The sequence below is a fragment of the Pteropus alecto genome, unplaced genomic scaffold, assembly GCF_000325575.1.
Source record: "Pteropus alecto unplaced genomic scaffold, ASM32557v1 scaffold587, whole genome shotgun sequence".
Lineage (NCBI taxonomy): Eukaryota > Metazoa > Chordata > Mammalia > Chiroptera > Pteropodidae > Pteropus > Pteropus alecto.
The window spans coordinates 236,189-251,806 of NW_006439816.1; the positions used below are offsets into that span (position 1 = coordinate 236,189).

General features: G+C 38.7%; 1 protein-coding gene across 1 annotated transcript; it reads left to right on the plus strand.

The window, feature by feature from the left end:
• The first annotated feature begins 820 nt into the window (after positions 1–820).
• ZCCHC13 (zinc finger CCHC-type containing 13) lies at positions 821–1,669 on the plus strand. Its single transcript, XM_006917046.2, has one exon. It carries the CDS (start codon positions 1,151–1,153, stop codon positions 1,667–1,669), a length of 519 nt encoding a protein of 172 aa, XP_006917108.1. The 5' UTR covers positions 821–1,150.
• The last annotated feature ends 13,949 nt before the right edge of the window (positions 1,670–15,618 follow it).

The following is a 15,618-nucleotide window of genomic DNA, read 5'->3' on the forward strand; positions in this document are numbered from 1 at the left end:
AATTAGTAATTAATTTAATAAGCATATACTGACTTTTGAGCCACAGAGAGAATTTTTGCCTTCTGAAACCATTTATGCAGCACCATTTAATTGTTTAGGAAGAAAACTCATTTCTTCATTCTTTATGTGGCAACTGCTCATTGTCTTAAACGGTTTTCTTAGTCATTGTATTTATGAATAAAATGTATATGGGAACCATATAGCTAACTAGTAACTTAAAGGAAAATCTTCATTCTAAAATTTTAAAATTACACAACCCCAAATCATTTCAAAAATTATAAACTACAGAGAAGGAAAATAAGGAGAAAAAAGTCATATTCAGTCACATAACCCCAAAATAGCTTCTGTCAATATTTGTGTCGTTTTCCATATTTATTTCTATATCTATATAAATGAATTACATGTCCATAAACTCTTATGACATTTATATAAGATACAAATAACTTGGAAAACAGAGGAAATCTGTCCAATATGTAAATTATGGTTTTGTAATTTATTTCCCAAGTAATAATGCATTCTTTATACTGAAAGCTTTCAATGTGTTATGTTTTATAACTTAAAAGGTGCTGATTTTGTTGAAAATTAAGGTCGCTACAATAAAACGGGCTAAATTGTGAGTAAATATCACTGTGGCATTTTATAGATTTTTTTCTGTCTTATATATTCCATATCTTTATGGACATTTGTATTTTATTTTTTAAAAGAAAAAATGGGTTACTATGATTTGTTACAATTCATTTCTTTCATTCGTTGGATTAAATACATCTCATACATATTTTTCCTATGTCCATAGCATATATAAAACTTATCATCTACTAGATCACAAAGAAGGCTTAAGTCTTAATTATAAGAAATCCTATTCTATCCAGGGAGTCATTCAAACTCAAACTTAACGGCTCAAACTTCCATTTTCAAAAAACGGAAAACGTTCAGCCGCGCGCTTTTGACCTCAAGGATGGGGGGAAGGTCAGGAGGCAATGGCAGTTGGAACACTTGTGACACCTGGATGGGGCCGTGCGCAAACCTTCTGTGACGTCATGGAGGCCCCTAGAGAAAAACGGCCACTGCTTTCTAGGCCACCCTAAGGGAAGTAGCGTCGGGGCCTCCCGGGCAGAGGTGAGCGGGCTCACTGGAAGATCTCACCGGAGCCATGAGCAGTAATAATAATGAGTGCTTCAGGTGTGGACGCTTTGGCCACTGGGCCCGGGTGTGCCCTCAAGGAGCTGCTCGAGGACGCAGAGCTAGAGCCCGTGGCAGAGATTCTCAGAGCAGTTCCAACACCCTACCTGACATCTGTTACCGCTGCGGTGAGTCCGGTCATCATGCTAAGAACTGCGACCTTCACGAGAACATCTGTTACAACTGCGGAGGGAGCGGCCACATCGCCAAAGACTGTGTTGAGCCCAAGCGCGAGAGAGATCAGTGCTGTTACACCTGCGGCAGGACAGGCCATCTGGCTCGTGACTGTGACCTTCAGGACGAGCAGAAGTGCTACACTTGTGGCAAATTTGGCCACATTCAGAAAGACTGCACCCAAGTCAAGTGCTACCGGTGTGGCGAGATGGGCCACGTGGCCGCCAACTGCCCCAAGACGAGCGAGGTGAACTGCTACCGCTGTGGCGCATCTGGACATCTAGCCCGGGAGTGCTCCATCGAAGCTACCGCTTAATTTTTTTCCCTTTGTGTCCCCCGGCCCCCGCCCCGCCCCCCGCCCCCACTTTCGCTGATTAATCGTCCGCAAACTCTTCAATGACCAAAGGTCAATAGGTAGAGACTACGCCTAGGCCAGTTAGCTTTCATTACCAGTTAAAGAAGGAAATGGATGGGAAAAATCGCAAGGAAAGTTATTCACTTGTAGATGTGTCATAAGTAATGTGTTTCTGCACTGCTGGTGAATCTCTTTATCGGTCCTTGTGAGCCTCACACAGTTTCTAGGTTCTTTGGATGTATTTTGGTTTAACCTTTAATTAAGACCCACGATGTGCCAGCTGCTATTGGAAGAGTTGGGACTATATCAGTAAACGAATCAGAACAACTTGGGGGACCCAGGCCTAGAATCTACTAACAAGTAAAATATATAATGTGTCAAATGGAGATAAATTGCTATAGAGAAAGAGACCGCCAGGCAAAACGATAGATATTGTGTGCGATTCTTAGATACCCAAGACACAAGACGCCTCAAAGATTCATTGTACAAATAAAGCTGATTCTGGTAATGACTATGACCTTGCCAAAGTAACTTTAACTTTATTACGTATCGATTGCTTTGAATTATCTGACTTCGTTAGCTTTTAAATAACACTGAAAGATATCTCTATCTGCCCCTTCATAGAGTGTATAGTTTAATGAAAATAAACCGGGAAAGTATATATAATGTGTTTAACTAGCTTACAGAGAAAGCAAAGAGAAAAACAAAAGAAGCAAAAAACCTTAGTGGCAAGTCGCGGACATAAAGTTATTGATGGCAAAGTTGGTACTTACGTATTTTAAAAAATATAAGAAAATAAGTATAAACATTAAGATTAACATAGATTGGGGCTTCGGTAATTTCAAAAATACACATTTTCACAGATATAAAATTCTATTCCTATTTAGGAGTTTCTGAATGTGTTTTCACACGTGAAAATGTTCAGTTTCATGTGCTGGAATTTATTTTTAAAAATCAGATCTGAAAAACAACAAGATCCGTCAAATAGAAAAGAAGGCCATTTTGAACTAAATAAAACCTAGGGTGGGGGAGGGAACTATTATTTCAAGAAAGAACTGAAGTCGTAATGAAAAATAATTTAGAAAATAATGATGACAATACCACACATCGAACCTAGAATGCGATAGACTTTATAGCAGCAAGAACACTGTAGAGGGTACAATTTTTGGTCCATAAATTCAAATGATCTAAGAAATGTAACCGAAGTTACATTCTTTTATGAACCTTCATAACAGTTGATGTGTAACCCTTCACTCCCATCTGGGAGACCCCCTCAGCTGAGTCTCGACTTCTACGACCCTCCTAGGCTTCTAAAAATTGATTCACTCTCTGTGTCTCAACAAGATAAATGCAGGCACACTCCCAGCCCCTCAATGGGGCGATCTCAGTCAAATCTGCAAATACAACATGAAACTCCTACATTACACTGAGACAAATTCTTGGGTCTCATCAGTGTTGAACTCTATTTAAGAAAGGAGGAACACAGGACTCTGCTTTTGAATCCCCCCAAACCATCTGGATTTCCCTTTCCTATGTCCTTGGGAATTTGGCCCAGAGTTGGAGGGGGAAAAGAGGCTTTGTCCCTTTATTAAGGACCCAGTCGATAGTTAAGTTCTCTTTACAGTCTCTCTAGGTAATCTTTTCTTGTGTCAGAGGAAAGGAAGCCTCACTCTTGTGCCAGAAGTCACATACTGGTAGCCCTCTTACTGAATCAGGTCCACAATATGTTTAATTTGACCTACACATTGTTTAGCAATATTTATAAATTAGATGCCAACCTTTACAAATTGGAACATTGCCCCCACAAAATATTACTTTTGGTCTCTCTGGAACAAAAACAAACATCAGGAGCTCAGTGGTACTTTCAACCTACACACAAGTCCCAAGTTTCCCCTTTAACTCCAGAACCTATTACGTTCCCCAGTCTTGCAAAAGTCCCAGCCAGCATTCCTTACTCATTCACTTTACCTGCAAGGCCCTTCTAGCCACTTAAGCCTGTAACAAAACTCTGCTGTATGCTTGGGGACAGGAGTAGACAACTATATACCATTCGCCACACATATTTAGTTAAAACTTCTTGTGAAATCCTTATATTGATAGATATAAAAAGGAAAGCACATTATATCAATAGAGGCTAAAAAAGCATTTTATAAAATTCAAGCTTGTTCCTGATTTAAAAAAAAATAACAAAAGATGTCTTAGAAAATAACTTAAAATAAGGCTAATGGGGCTTGTGCTTCCAAGGAGGAGGAATAGATGTACTTTTACCTCCTCTTCCCATTCAGTGCAATTAAAATCCATGAACATTATATAGAAAACAACTCCAAAAGGTAGAGAGAAAAAGACAGACAGGCGAGGGGCCTCTGAATCAAAGGAACTACACAGTGACGAAGTCCCTGGGTTTTCTTTTAGCTTCATGAACTCTCCGACATGAAGCGGAAGAAGCCAGCAACCCAGAAATTCCCACAAGCACAGACATAAAAAGACCCAACAAAAGCCTGTTCTCACTAGCCAAAGGGCCAGAAGAGAGGCAGTCTAGAAAGATAGAAAACTTTTAGACAATAACCGGTCCACCTCAGCCAAACATCACAAGTAAAACTATGGCCCCGCCTACCCCCAGCAAAGGCCTAGTGGCGGAGCTTAGACCTACGCCATTGTAAAGCTACAACGAGGTGCCCCAGCACCCCAGTCAGGGTACTACCCAGAGAAGGCCCAGCAGTAACAAAATTGCTCTTTGAAAGATTTTAAAAAATTGACAAACCTCCAGCAAGACTAACAAAGAAAAAAGAGAGGAGAGATAAATTACCAGTATTAGGAATGAAAAGACCCTAAAGCTATCGAAGGAATCATAAAGGATTATGATGAACAACTCTACACACATACGTCGAACAACTTAGATACAATGAACCAATTCTTTTTATTTTATTTTATTTTATTATCAATATTTATGCCTACAGCACCTGGTCTTCCTAGGTGGCTTCCCATCCAAGTACTAGCCAGGCCAGACCCTGCTTCCGAGATCACGCTTCGGGCTTGTTCAGGGTGACATGGCCGTAGACCATGGATTCTGGCTCCACTGGGGCATAAAACCAGGACCTTCCACATGTAAAGCAGACGTGCTAACCGCTACACTATGGAACCACGTCCCAAACCAATTCTTTAAATGCAAAGTATCACAACTCACCCGATATAAAATGGTTAATGTGAACAGCCTTATACCTATTAAGGAAATTAAATTAGTGATTAAATAATACCTCTCAAAAAAGTTTCCAGGCCCAATTTTCACTAGAAAATTCTAGCAAACTTTTAAGGAAGAATTCACACCAACTTTACAAAATCTTTTCCAAAAATAGAAGAGGAAGGAACATTTCTCAATACATTTTATGAAGCTAGAATTATCTCAGTAGCAACATTAGACAGACAGTATAAAAAAGAAAACCGTAGACCAATATCCTTTATGAATATAGATGCAAAAATCCTTAACAAAATATTAGCAAATAAAATTCAGCAATATATTAAAACAATTATATATCATAACCAAGTGAGATTTTTTTCCCCCAAGAATGTAAGGCTGGTTCGATACTCAAAAATTAATAAATGTAAGCCAACATATTAATATGCTGAAGAAAAAATCATATGTCATATAAATTGATGCGGAAAAAAAAGCATTCGACAAAATCCGACACTCATTCATGATAAAAACTCTCTGAAAAATAAGAATACAGAGGAACTTCCTCAGCATGATAAAAAAAAATCTACAGAAACCTACAGTTAACATTATATTTAACAGTGAAAGACAAAATGCTTTTCTCTGGAGATTAGGAAAAAAGAATGATATCAGCTCTCACCACTCTTATTTAACATAGTGAGGGAAATTTGAGCTATTGCAATAAGGCGATAATGGGAAATGAAAGGCATACGGATTGGAGAGAAAGAACTAAAACTGTTTCTATTTGCAAGTGACAAGACTGTATATATAGAAAATCCCCAAGTAGTCACCAAAAAAAATTCCTAGAAGTAATAAGTGATTTCAACAAAGTTGCAGCATACAAGAAAAACAGAAAAACATGTAAAAATCGATTGTATTCCCATACGCTAGCGACGAGTACATGAACACTGAAATGAAAAATACAATACCAGTTATAACCACTCAGAAAAAGAAATACCTAGGCATAAATTTAATGCAACGTGCACAGTAATCGTATGCTAAAAGGCATAAAACGAAAGAAACCAAATATCTAAATAAATGAGAGACATACCATATATGTAGATTAGAATACTGAACGTAGAAGTGACATCGATTGTCCCCAAAATGATATACAAGTTTAAAGTGATTTCTACCAAAATGTCAGAGAGGTTTTTTGTATATGTAGATTATTCAAACATTTGTATACAAAGGCAAAGAAAGTATAACAGCCAAAGCGATTTTGAAAACCAAGAATAAAGTGGAGAAATATTTGGAGGAGGAAGGAAATTTAACTTTGGGTGGTGAACACACAATGCAGTATATATATATTTGAATTGTACACTTGAAACCTATTTGATTTTATTAACCAATGTCACCGCGATAATTTTAATTAAGAAATCGCAAAAATTAACTCAAAATCAGTCACAAACTTAATACGTCTTTTTTATATAAATTTATTTATTTATTTTAATTAGTTCAAGTACGCAGTACATTTGTTAGACGTCTATATAGTTCATAAAATGATCAGACTCCTGATGCTTAATGCAAACTATAAAACTTTTATGGGAAAAAAATAGAAGAAACTCTTTGGGATCTATGGGTAAGGAGTTCTTAGACGTGACAACAAAACACAACCCGTAAAGGAAAAATTGATAAATTGGACCTTATCAAATTTCAAAATGTTTGCTCTGAAACGTCCAATAAATAGAATGAAAACGCAAACTGCAGAATAGGAGAAAACTGTAAAACCCACCTATTCATCAAAGGACTAGTATCTAGAATATATTAAAAAGCTCTCAAAACTCAGCAGTCACAAATAATCCAATTAGAAAATGGGCAAAACACGTGAAGAGACGTTTCACTGACCTTTTACGGTTTCGGGTCTTACATATGTTCGATGAGTAATTACCGATGTCAAGGTTTTCTAAACTCAGTTCCTTGTTAGGCTTTTCCCAACCCCTCCTTTAAGAGCTCCTGGCTGGGCACATTAGAAACTGTCTCATGCTGAGCATGGTATGTACCAATTAGTTCAGGGAGTATGGATATAGGATGCAACTAAATATAGCTCTGAAGTTGTCAATAATGAACCAAAACTTTAAAGAGCTTGAAAATGTCCCCAGTGAATGCAGCGCATCCTGTTCAACCCCTGGAGCCTGAGCTGCGCACTAGAGAAATGTCAACACCTGTTCTCCCTTCAATAACCCTTTCTACACCTTAAGCCCAAATTATCTGCATTTATGCCCCAAACTCCCAATCCTAGCAGGTCTTGGAAGGAGACAGATGCCATTCATAAAATAATTGAAAAATAATAGTATCTGGAGATTTCAGGGGAAGATGGTAGACCACATATTCCAGAAAACTCACACAAATGACGGTAATGAGATAATGGGATATTATGAAGGTCTAAATCTACTATTACCTAGAGAAAGAGACAAGTAGCAGCAACATAATTTCGGAATAAGGGAACAACAAAACTGGCTTTACGCACCTGAGAAAGCTGAATACTAAGCAATGAAGAAAACTGAAAAGTAACGCAATTCACCATGAGAAGCCCCCAGATTTCACTTACAGTTTTTCTATGAGTCGAGCTGGTTTTGCCGAGATAATGGCATCGTGACTCACTTGCTTCCCCCGCCCCCTTACCCTTCCACCTTTGTATGCCTCTTCCTTTAATCATTAAGCCTTAGGACATAAGGTTCCAGGCAATATCAAATCTGTTAAGAATGAAGGCCCAGCTTTACGAAGGAGAGGACAATAAGTTTCAGTTTACACTAAGGATAACATCTTGACTTTAGGTGTGTTTTAGCCCCAGGCCCATCTAGGTGGAAGAGCCCCACCCCACCACCAAACCAGAGGGATGATGCCATTGCTCATTCCAGAACCAGAGGGACACAGTGATCAACTACCCCAGGCCTATCCAATCAGTGGCACCCACGACCCCCAACTCCTTTAGTTTCCATGACAGCTGATTTTTCCTGACACACCCTAGAGCCAGGCCGCAAAACCAGTGAGTAACTGATTGACTTAGCCACGGGCAGGCAGACAGATGGATTCCTTTTGCTCTGGTAACAGTGCTCCTTAAAATGAGAATGAAGGTGGTGATGAAAACGGGTGAGTCAATTGTGTAAATTTAGATTTATCTAAAATCAGTTAGATCCCTGTATCTTCAGGTGCTGAGCATAGCCAGTCATCCGCCTTTCTTCCGACTTAGCTGAAGATTAGAGAGTCATTTTCCAGAAATGGTTAAACAATTTCTGGACCAGGAAACCCTGGCAAAGTTGAAATGAAGTGTACTATACTTAAAACAGAGTAATTCAGTTATACAAATGCTTACACGCTCTGTACTGACACCCGCCCCGGCCCGGCCTCTGAGATTATTGCCATTTAGGGTCACTACAGGGGAAAGATTGGAAGACTTTTGTGAGGAATTGACCACCCCAACAGGAAAAACTAAGAGATACGGACATGGGGAGCTGCCCAAAGAAACAGAGCAATCAGAACCCTGCACAGCGAATTCATCCTGAAGTCTCACGCACATGCACCTAGCTTCCAATCGGCTCTCTCAAATACAAGTCGGCAATCGAGGATCGCCATGGATTTTTTTAAAAGATAAATATGCATTTGAGGAAATATGAATATAAATAATATCAAAGACAGAGACCAAAATCAACAAATACAGGAAATATTTTGGAAGAAACAGAGGTCATTCATGGAAAGGGAAACTTAAAAAAAAAATCTGAACATTCAATTTCTCTAATATTCCTTTGCATATTTATTCTATAATTTAGTCTTTCTCCTCTGAGACCCACTGTGTTGCCTCAGCAAAATTCTGAGCCACCTCCAGATCTGGCACGTGTTAGGGGCTTCCTGCCTCCACTAAACTGCTTATGCGTGTGTCTTACTTCCCAAGAGGCAATTGAATTTTTATTAAAAATTTTGCATTATAATTAAATATCTAGGAATAAAAGGCTATGACATCTACAACTACCTACCAAATGGTTTAGAAATCATAACAACAACAACAATGACAACAATAATAATAGCATAAGGTACATGGAAACTCCCTGTACTGTAATTGCAACTTTTCTACAGAAAACTTACAAGTTTTACATTTATGCTGATATTAAATTAACATTTACATGAAAACTTACACATTTTATGGTTTTTTTAAAAAATTATGTTTGTTGGGGGTAACATTGGTTAATACCATTATATAATTTTCAGGTGTACTTTATCATTTGACTTCTGTAAATTCTATCGTGTGTTTACCACCCAAAGTCCAGTTTCCTTCAGCTACCATATATTCGATCCCCTTTACCCACTTCACGCACCCCCTACTCTTCTATATTTGACCCCCATTACCCCGTCTACCTACCCTCTCCTCCTCAACCCCCTACCTTCTGGTAACCACTAATCTATAGTCCATGTCCATGAGTCTCTGTTTGTTTGTCCTGCTCATTTGTTGCTTTTAGGTTTATATCCCACATATAAGTGATATCGTGTGGTTTTCAACTTTTCTGTCTGGCTTATTTAGCTTAGCATGATTATCTCGAGATTCATCCATGTTGTTGCAAATGGCAGTATTTCATCTCTTCTTGTGGCTGAGTAATATTCCATTGTATATATGTACCATTGCTTCTTTAGCCAATCATCTATCGTAGGACACTTCGGTTGCTTCCATGTCCTGGCCACTGTGAATACTGCTGCTATGAATACCAGTGGGCAAATATCTTTTCGGACATGGGCTTTCAAGTCTTTGGGGTAAATACCCAATAGAGGAATTGCTGGATCATATAGTAGAACAATTCTTAGATTTTTGAGGAAACTCCATAGTGTTTTTCCATAGTGGCTGATTCAATTTGCAGTCCCACCACTATTCTAACAAATGTGAGATGGTATCTCATTGTGGTTTTGATTTGCATTTCCCTAATAGCTAGTGATGTTGAGCATCTTCTCATATGTTTGTTGGCCATTTGTATGTCCTCTAGGGAGAAGTGTCTATTCAGATCCTCTGCCCTTTATTTGATTGGATCGTTTGGTTTTTTGTTGTTATTCAGTTGTATGAGATGTTTTGTATATTTTGGATATTAAGCCCTTATCAGAGGCATTGCTTGCAAATATATTTTCCCATTCTGATGATTGTCTCTTTACCTTGTTGATGGTTTCTTTTGCTGAGCAGAAGCTTTTTAGTTTGATGTAGTCCCATACATTTATTTTAGCTTTTGCTTCCCTTGCCTTTGAGGTCAAATTCCTAAAATCCTCTTTAAGTCCAAGATCCTTGAGTCTTGTTCCTATGTTTTCTTCTATGCATTTTATTGTTTCAGGTCTTATATTCAGGTCTTTAATCCATTTTGACTTAATTTTGGTGTGCGGTGATAGACAACAGTCTACTTTCATTCTTTTGCAGGTGGCTTTCGAGTTTTCTCAGCACCATTTATTGAAGAGGCTTTCCTTTCTCCAGTGTACTTTTTTGGCTTTTTTGTTGAAAATCATTTGCCCATATAAATATGGGTTTACTTCTGGACTCTCGATTCTGTTCCACTGGCACTTTTTTTTTAAAGGGGAAAAATATTGTGTTAGACAACACATGTTTTTATACAGCCCTATGCGAGCTACTTTCCCTTGGGATTTGTCACAGGAAATCTTATTTAGAAACTGCTTAGTAAGCACAGTTCCAATTTTCCACTTGAAACACTGCCTCTTGAAGGTCACCACACCCATTGACTCTAAGGGAATGAATTCAGCTTTCTCATATTTATCTCCTCTTAATAGAATATTCCAAATGCCATTACTGCTCATGCTGTTTATGTCCATTTCTTCGCATGAGTTTTCTAACATACTGGATGCCAGAAATGAACATTTCTTGGCTCAGATCTAAGGCACATTTACATTCAGGTAGAGTTAAACATGATTCCGTGGTTCTATTATCGTGGAAAAGTTTCCCAAAGATAACCATTATGAATATTGGACCCACGTGGTCTGATTGTTGAAAGGAGTTGTATTCGAAGACACAAATTCAATAGAGGTCAGATAATTTAAAAATATTTTTCATTTTTATCTTATGTCTCTTTAAAAATATAAAATCAAATACAATGTACACATAACAGCAAGACTTTTTATATCCTCTCTTATTTTTTCGATTTTCTTACATCCCTACCCTAATATCCCTGGAGCCTCTTATCTGCAAAAAACGCCTTCAAATACTCCTGTTTTTCCCCCTCTTTCTCCCCAGTACCTTTTGGTTCTTTATTATGTAGGTTAATTGAGCTTCTCTCTCTTTACACACTGTCTTTCATATGCCCACCTTTACTATGTTGTCTTCCTCAGTTTATTTTCCATTTCTTCATCACGAAAAGTCCAAAAACGACCTGGTGGGGGAACTGGTCTCCTGGTTGAGGCTGTTAAACTGGAAAGATTGCTTCTCTTTGCTTGTTTTGGGAGAGAGAATAAATTGATAACTTTATCACTTTAATATATTTTTACCCTTTTACATAGGCAAAAGGGGAAAAAAAGCATCCAGGGACCAGAGCTTAGGGCGATTCAAATAATTCTGCCTGGCAGCGTCTTTCCCATTGAGGTTGCTTTTAACAGACCAAGATTGGAGACAAATGTGCCCCATATCAATCTTTAAAAGATTATTTGTTAGGTTTTTCCATAAGAAGAGATGAAATACTGCCATTTGGGACAACATGGATGGACCTCGAGATAATCATGTAAGTGAAATGAGTCAGACTGAAAAAGGTGAAAACCACGTGATATCACTTATATGTGGGATATAAACTTAAAAGCAACAAATGATATAGGGGCTGGGGGAGAGTGAAATAGGTAAAGGGGATCAATATACGGTCGCTGAAGGAAACTGGACTTTGGGTGGTAAACACACAATAGAACGTACAGATGTCAAATGATAATGTACACATGAAAATTATATAATTGTACATATACAATTTATTGTTACCCCAATAAACTTAATTAAAAAAAGATCGTTTATTAGGTCTCGAAATGCAGAAAAATATAAAGAAGAAACAAAAGACCTATAATTCAAAAATAAAATAAATCCATGAACATGGCCAGAAAATGCAAACAGAATAGAAGAGTATGGAAAGAATGTTTCTCTTCATCATCCTGCTCCCATTTTCGTCCTCAAAGGTGACTGGACTAACACCAGTTTCTTGTGTGGCCTTTCAGAAACGTGTTCGTGCGTATGCGAACGCATGTGTATCCCACAGTATTATCTCAAAAGCTCTAAGCCACAATACAGTCTGAAAATTCTTTTCCTAAATCAAGACGATAGAAGAAAAGTGGTTACAATATATACCTGAGCCTCGCGCTACTGGAAAGCAGGGACGGTTGACGCGCCCGCCACCCTTTTGTGTTCTGAAATATGTCTAAGCGCAAAGGGCCACTCTGCTGTCATATAGTCACCTCCACTTCCTCATCATTTAGATAACATCTGCTGTCCGGCTTTTCCTATGGCTCCGTCGTTTATCTTCCTGTATAAAACTCAGGCCCCTTCCTTTTCTTTGAGATATTCTTCCACGGAGGTGAGCACTCTCCCTATTGCAACAGCCCGAATAAAATCATCTTCTTAATCAGCCAGTGCGTTTCATCTGTCACATTAATGCCAAAGAAAAATTCGTCTGACACTTGTTAAGGAAGAGTAAGGAAGATTTTATTCGAGGGACTATTGCAGCAGGAGGGACAGATGAGGCTCAACTGGAACACATCCAGGACGAGTGGAGATTTAAGGACAAGGAGCAGGGTGGGAGTTGGTGGGTAGAAAATTACTAAAATAAAACATCAGGGATCAGGGGAGATTCTGACTTGACCTTAAGGAAAATGTCGGCCAGATCTCTCTCCAGCAAAACGTGTTTATTCGAGAACAATAAAGAATTGTAATCTACTATGCTGTACACCTGAAACTAACATAAAATAGTATGGAATGTCGATTCTAATTGAAAAATAAAAAGAGCTCCATAAAAATACCCGTATATTTAAAGAAGACATTTTCCAGATGCTCACGCATGGGGAAAATGAAAGGACATGTTCTGAGATGCCTTTCAGTTTCGAAGAAAGAAGTTAATGTTCCATTTTCCCGTATCGTTAATAATTCCATAATAATTTTATGCCCGTCAACCCACACAGATCATAGGGGATTTCTAATAGGGTTCTCAAGTAGGGAAAAATGTACTGGGGTCAAGAGTTTGAAAGAATAGCGCTTTAGTAGCAGAAACAGAAAACTTGATCGCTTTTTCTCATGAGGCAGGTTAACTGCTATATCACATGAATTGTTTCTATCATGAACAGCATCACAGTAGAGATGTAAACGGATTGTTAGTCTTCAGTCACTTTCATGGAGCAAAGCAGAGTGATTTAATTATTATGCTTAGGCTCCGAAAATGGACTTTCCCTGTCTTGGCGTTTACAGTTTTCAATAAGTACCTACGAAGAGTCACAACTTTACAGATTCTTTTCAAGTTTACAAACAAAATATTTCAGCTTTGCTCATTCGTCTAACTTTATCTAGAAAAGAAATATTTAAAGGATGATGATGTACTGAACCAAGCCACATTCCAGATGAATAGGATTTCTAAATTCACTTATTTCTTTTTGACAAAATCTGCAGTACATTCTCATTTACAGTGGTGTAAAATTAAAGGAAAAGTTCTTTTTTTTATTGCTGTTAGTTAACCTTGAAGAGTAATGAACTCAGACGGTAGGGGGGACCCACTAAATAATGAACAATAAATGATTCCAATTAGGTCCCAGGCCTGAACTCTGAATTTTCTCATCTCGAAATAACTGATATATACTCTAGAAACAAAACTGGCTTTCTTGCATGTTTATAAGTGTTTATGTAAGTGTGAACCACTGAGTTTTCTTCTCTTCCTTCAAAAACAAAGCTTTTGGTTTAGATGATTTAGGTCGAAATTATATGGAAAATAAGGTTTCATTCTCTGTTTTAAAGAAAAATTAATTGTAGCAGTTTTTGTTCTAACTTTTGCCATAAAATAATTTCTTTATCCTCTCCAGGAGCTTAGAGAATCTTTCAAATGCAACAGAAAACTTGAGGGTAAAAAAAGAATAGGTAAAAAAGGGAAAGATATTCCTAAACATGACACTAGAACTATATCAATCACCTACATAAATGCAAGCAAAAAATGATGACAAGATCTCTCTACAGTGAATTTTAAAAATTGCAATCCTGGACATGCAGCCATGGCGGGCAACTTGCAAGTCCAATAAAACAAAGGAGAGGAAGTTCTTTTATCAAGGGGAACAGGAAGTTGTAGGGGGAGGGCTACTCCAAGCAAACTGTTCTCCTTGCTGTGCTTGGTGATAAACGTAGGGCATGAGAGCTCCCCCTACAGGCCTTTCCCATTCATTTTAAATGAGGTTACGGTTTACTAAATTTTTTACACCGGATTCTTACTGAACGCGGGTCAGAATGATCAGATACCACGGATGAGGGATGAAGAATTTAATCAGATATCAAGAGTGATCATATATTGAGAGTGGGGATTCTAGCTAAACTGATTTAGTAGTATTTTTGCTAAAACTGGGCACTACAAAGAAGGATACGTAAGTATAAAGGCCAAGGCCTGGTTGAGAAGAGGGGTCAGAGGAGCCTGACTAAAGTTCAGTCAGGGAGAGTGTCTGTGTCCTTGAGAATTGAAAAATTCCACTTTCTTTTCTTTAAGCAAAGAATACATGGTAACCTTCAACATTAGGTCATAATCTGCGTGTAATATTTGTTCTTAGCGCTTCCCAATTTCTAATTTTAAACTGCAGGAAATGAGGTGCCAGGGAATTCTTTGGGTTCCTAAGCAGGACTTCCGAATCCTTAAAGATGCATTCTTAAAATCTTTTCACACTATCATTTGTCTATAATAGGTCTCCACAAACGGTTACTGAACAGAAGTCCAATATTTCAGCAGAGAGTAATAAAAATTGCCACTATTTTTACTGGCTTTTTCGTGCAATTCATTCTCTCTCTCTCTCTCTCTCTCTTTCTCTCTCTCTCATTCACACAAACCACAGAGCCACTCCTCCAATGTTCCCTTGCTCCGACATGTTTTTCCTTCCTTATTGGCAATGGCCATGAAAAACCGTGTAGGGCAATAGAAAGTGCATGGGAATTGGAGCCTAATCCATATTTCAGCGCTGCCCTAGATGCCAACACAAATGGAGATGACTGAATTTTCCATAAATGCAAGTTGCCCAGTTTATCTTTACTGGCAGGGAAACATCAACAAGACGTCTCATGGCAATGACGTTCTGAGTAGTCTCATTGCTTCCATCCTTGCCCACAGTCTATTCTTGGCAAAATTACCACAACGAGCCAGTTAATAACAAGATGACATAAACTTTCTCCTCTCCTGAAACTGTGATGGTTTCCCACCTTCTTGTGAGTGAAAACCAAAGTCCTTATGAAGAACTGCAAAGCAGTATGCGATGTGACTCTCACTCCGATTTTTTCCCATTGTCCCCTAACATTCCAGGAGATGATGAACACTAGAGCAGATCCCCGCAGGCCAAGCCAAGAGGCCTCCTTCAGCCACAGGTCAGCCCGCCCAGGTCTCTGGCGTGTCCGATGGCTGCTGCCGCCCGGGGTCCTGGATCTCGCCTCCGACACTCGCCTGTGCATCCAGACCACCCGGCTGGGGAAGGCCCCTCGCTCGGGCACTCGGCCAGTTGCCCCCGGGACGTGAGGAGCGCCTGG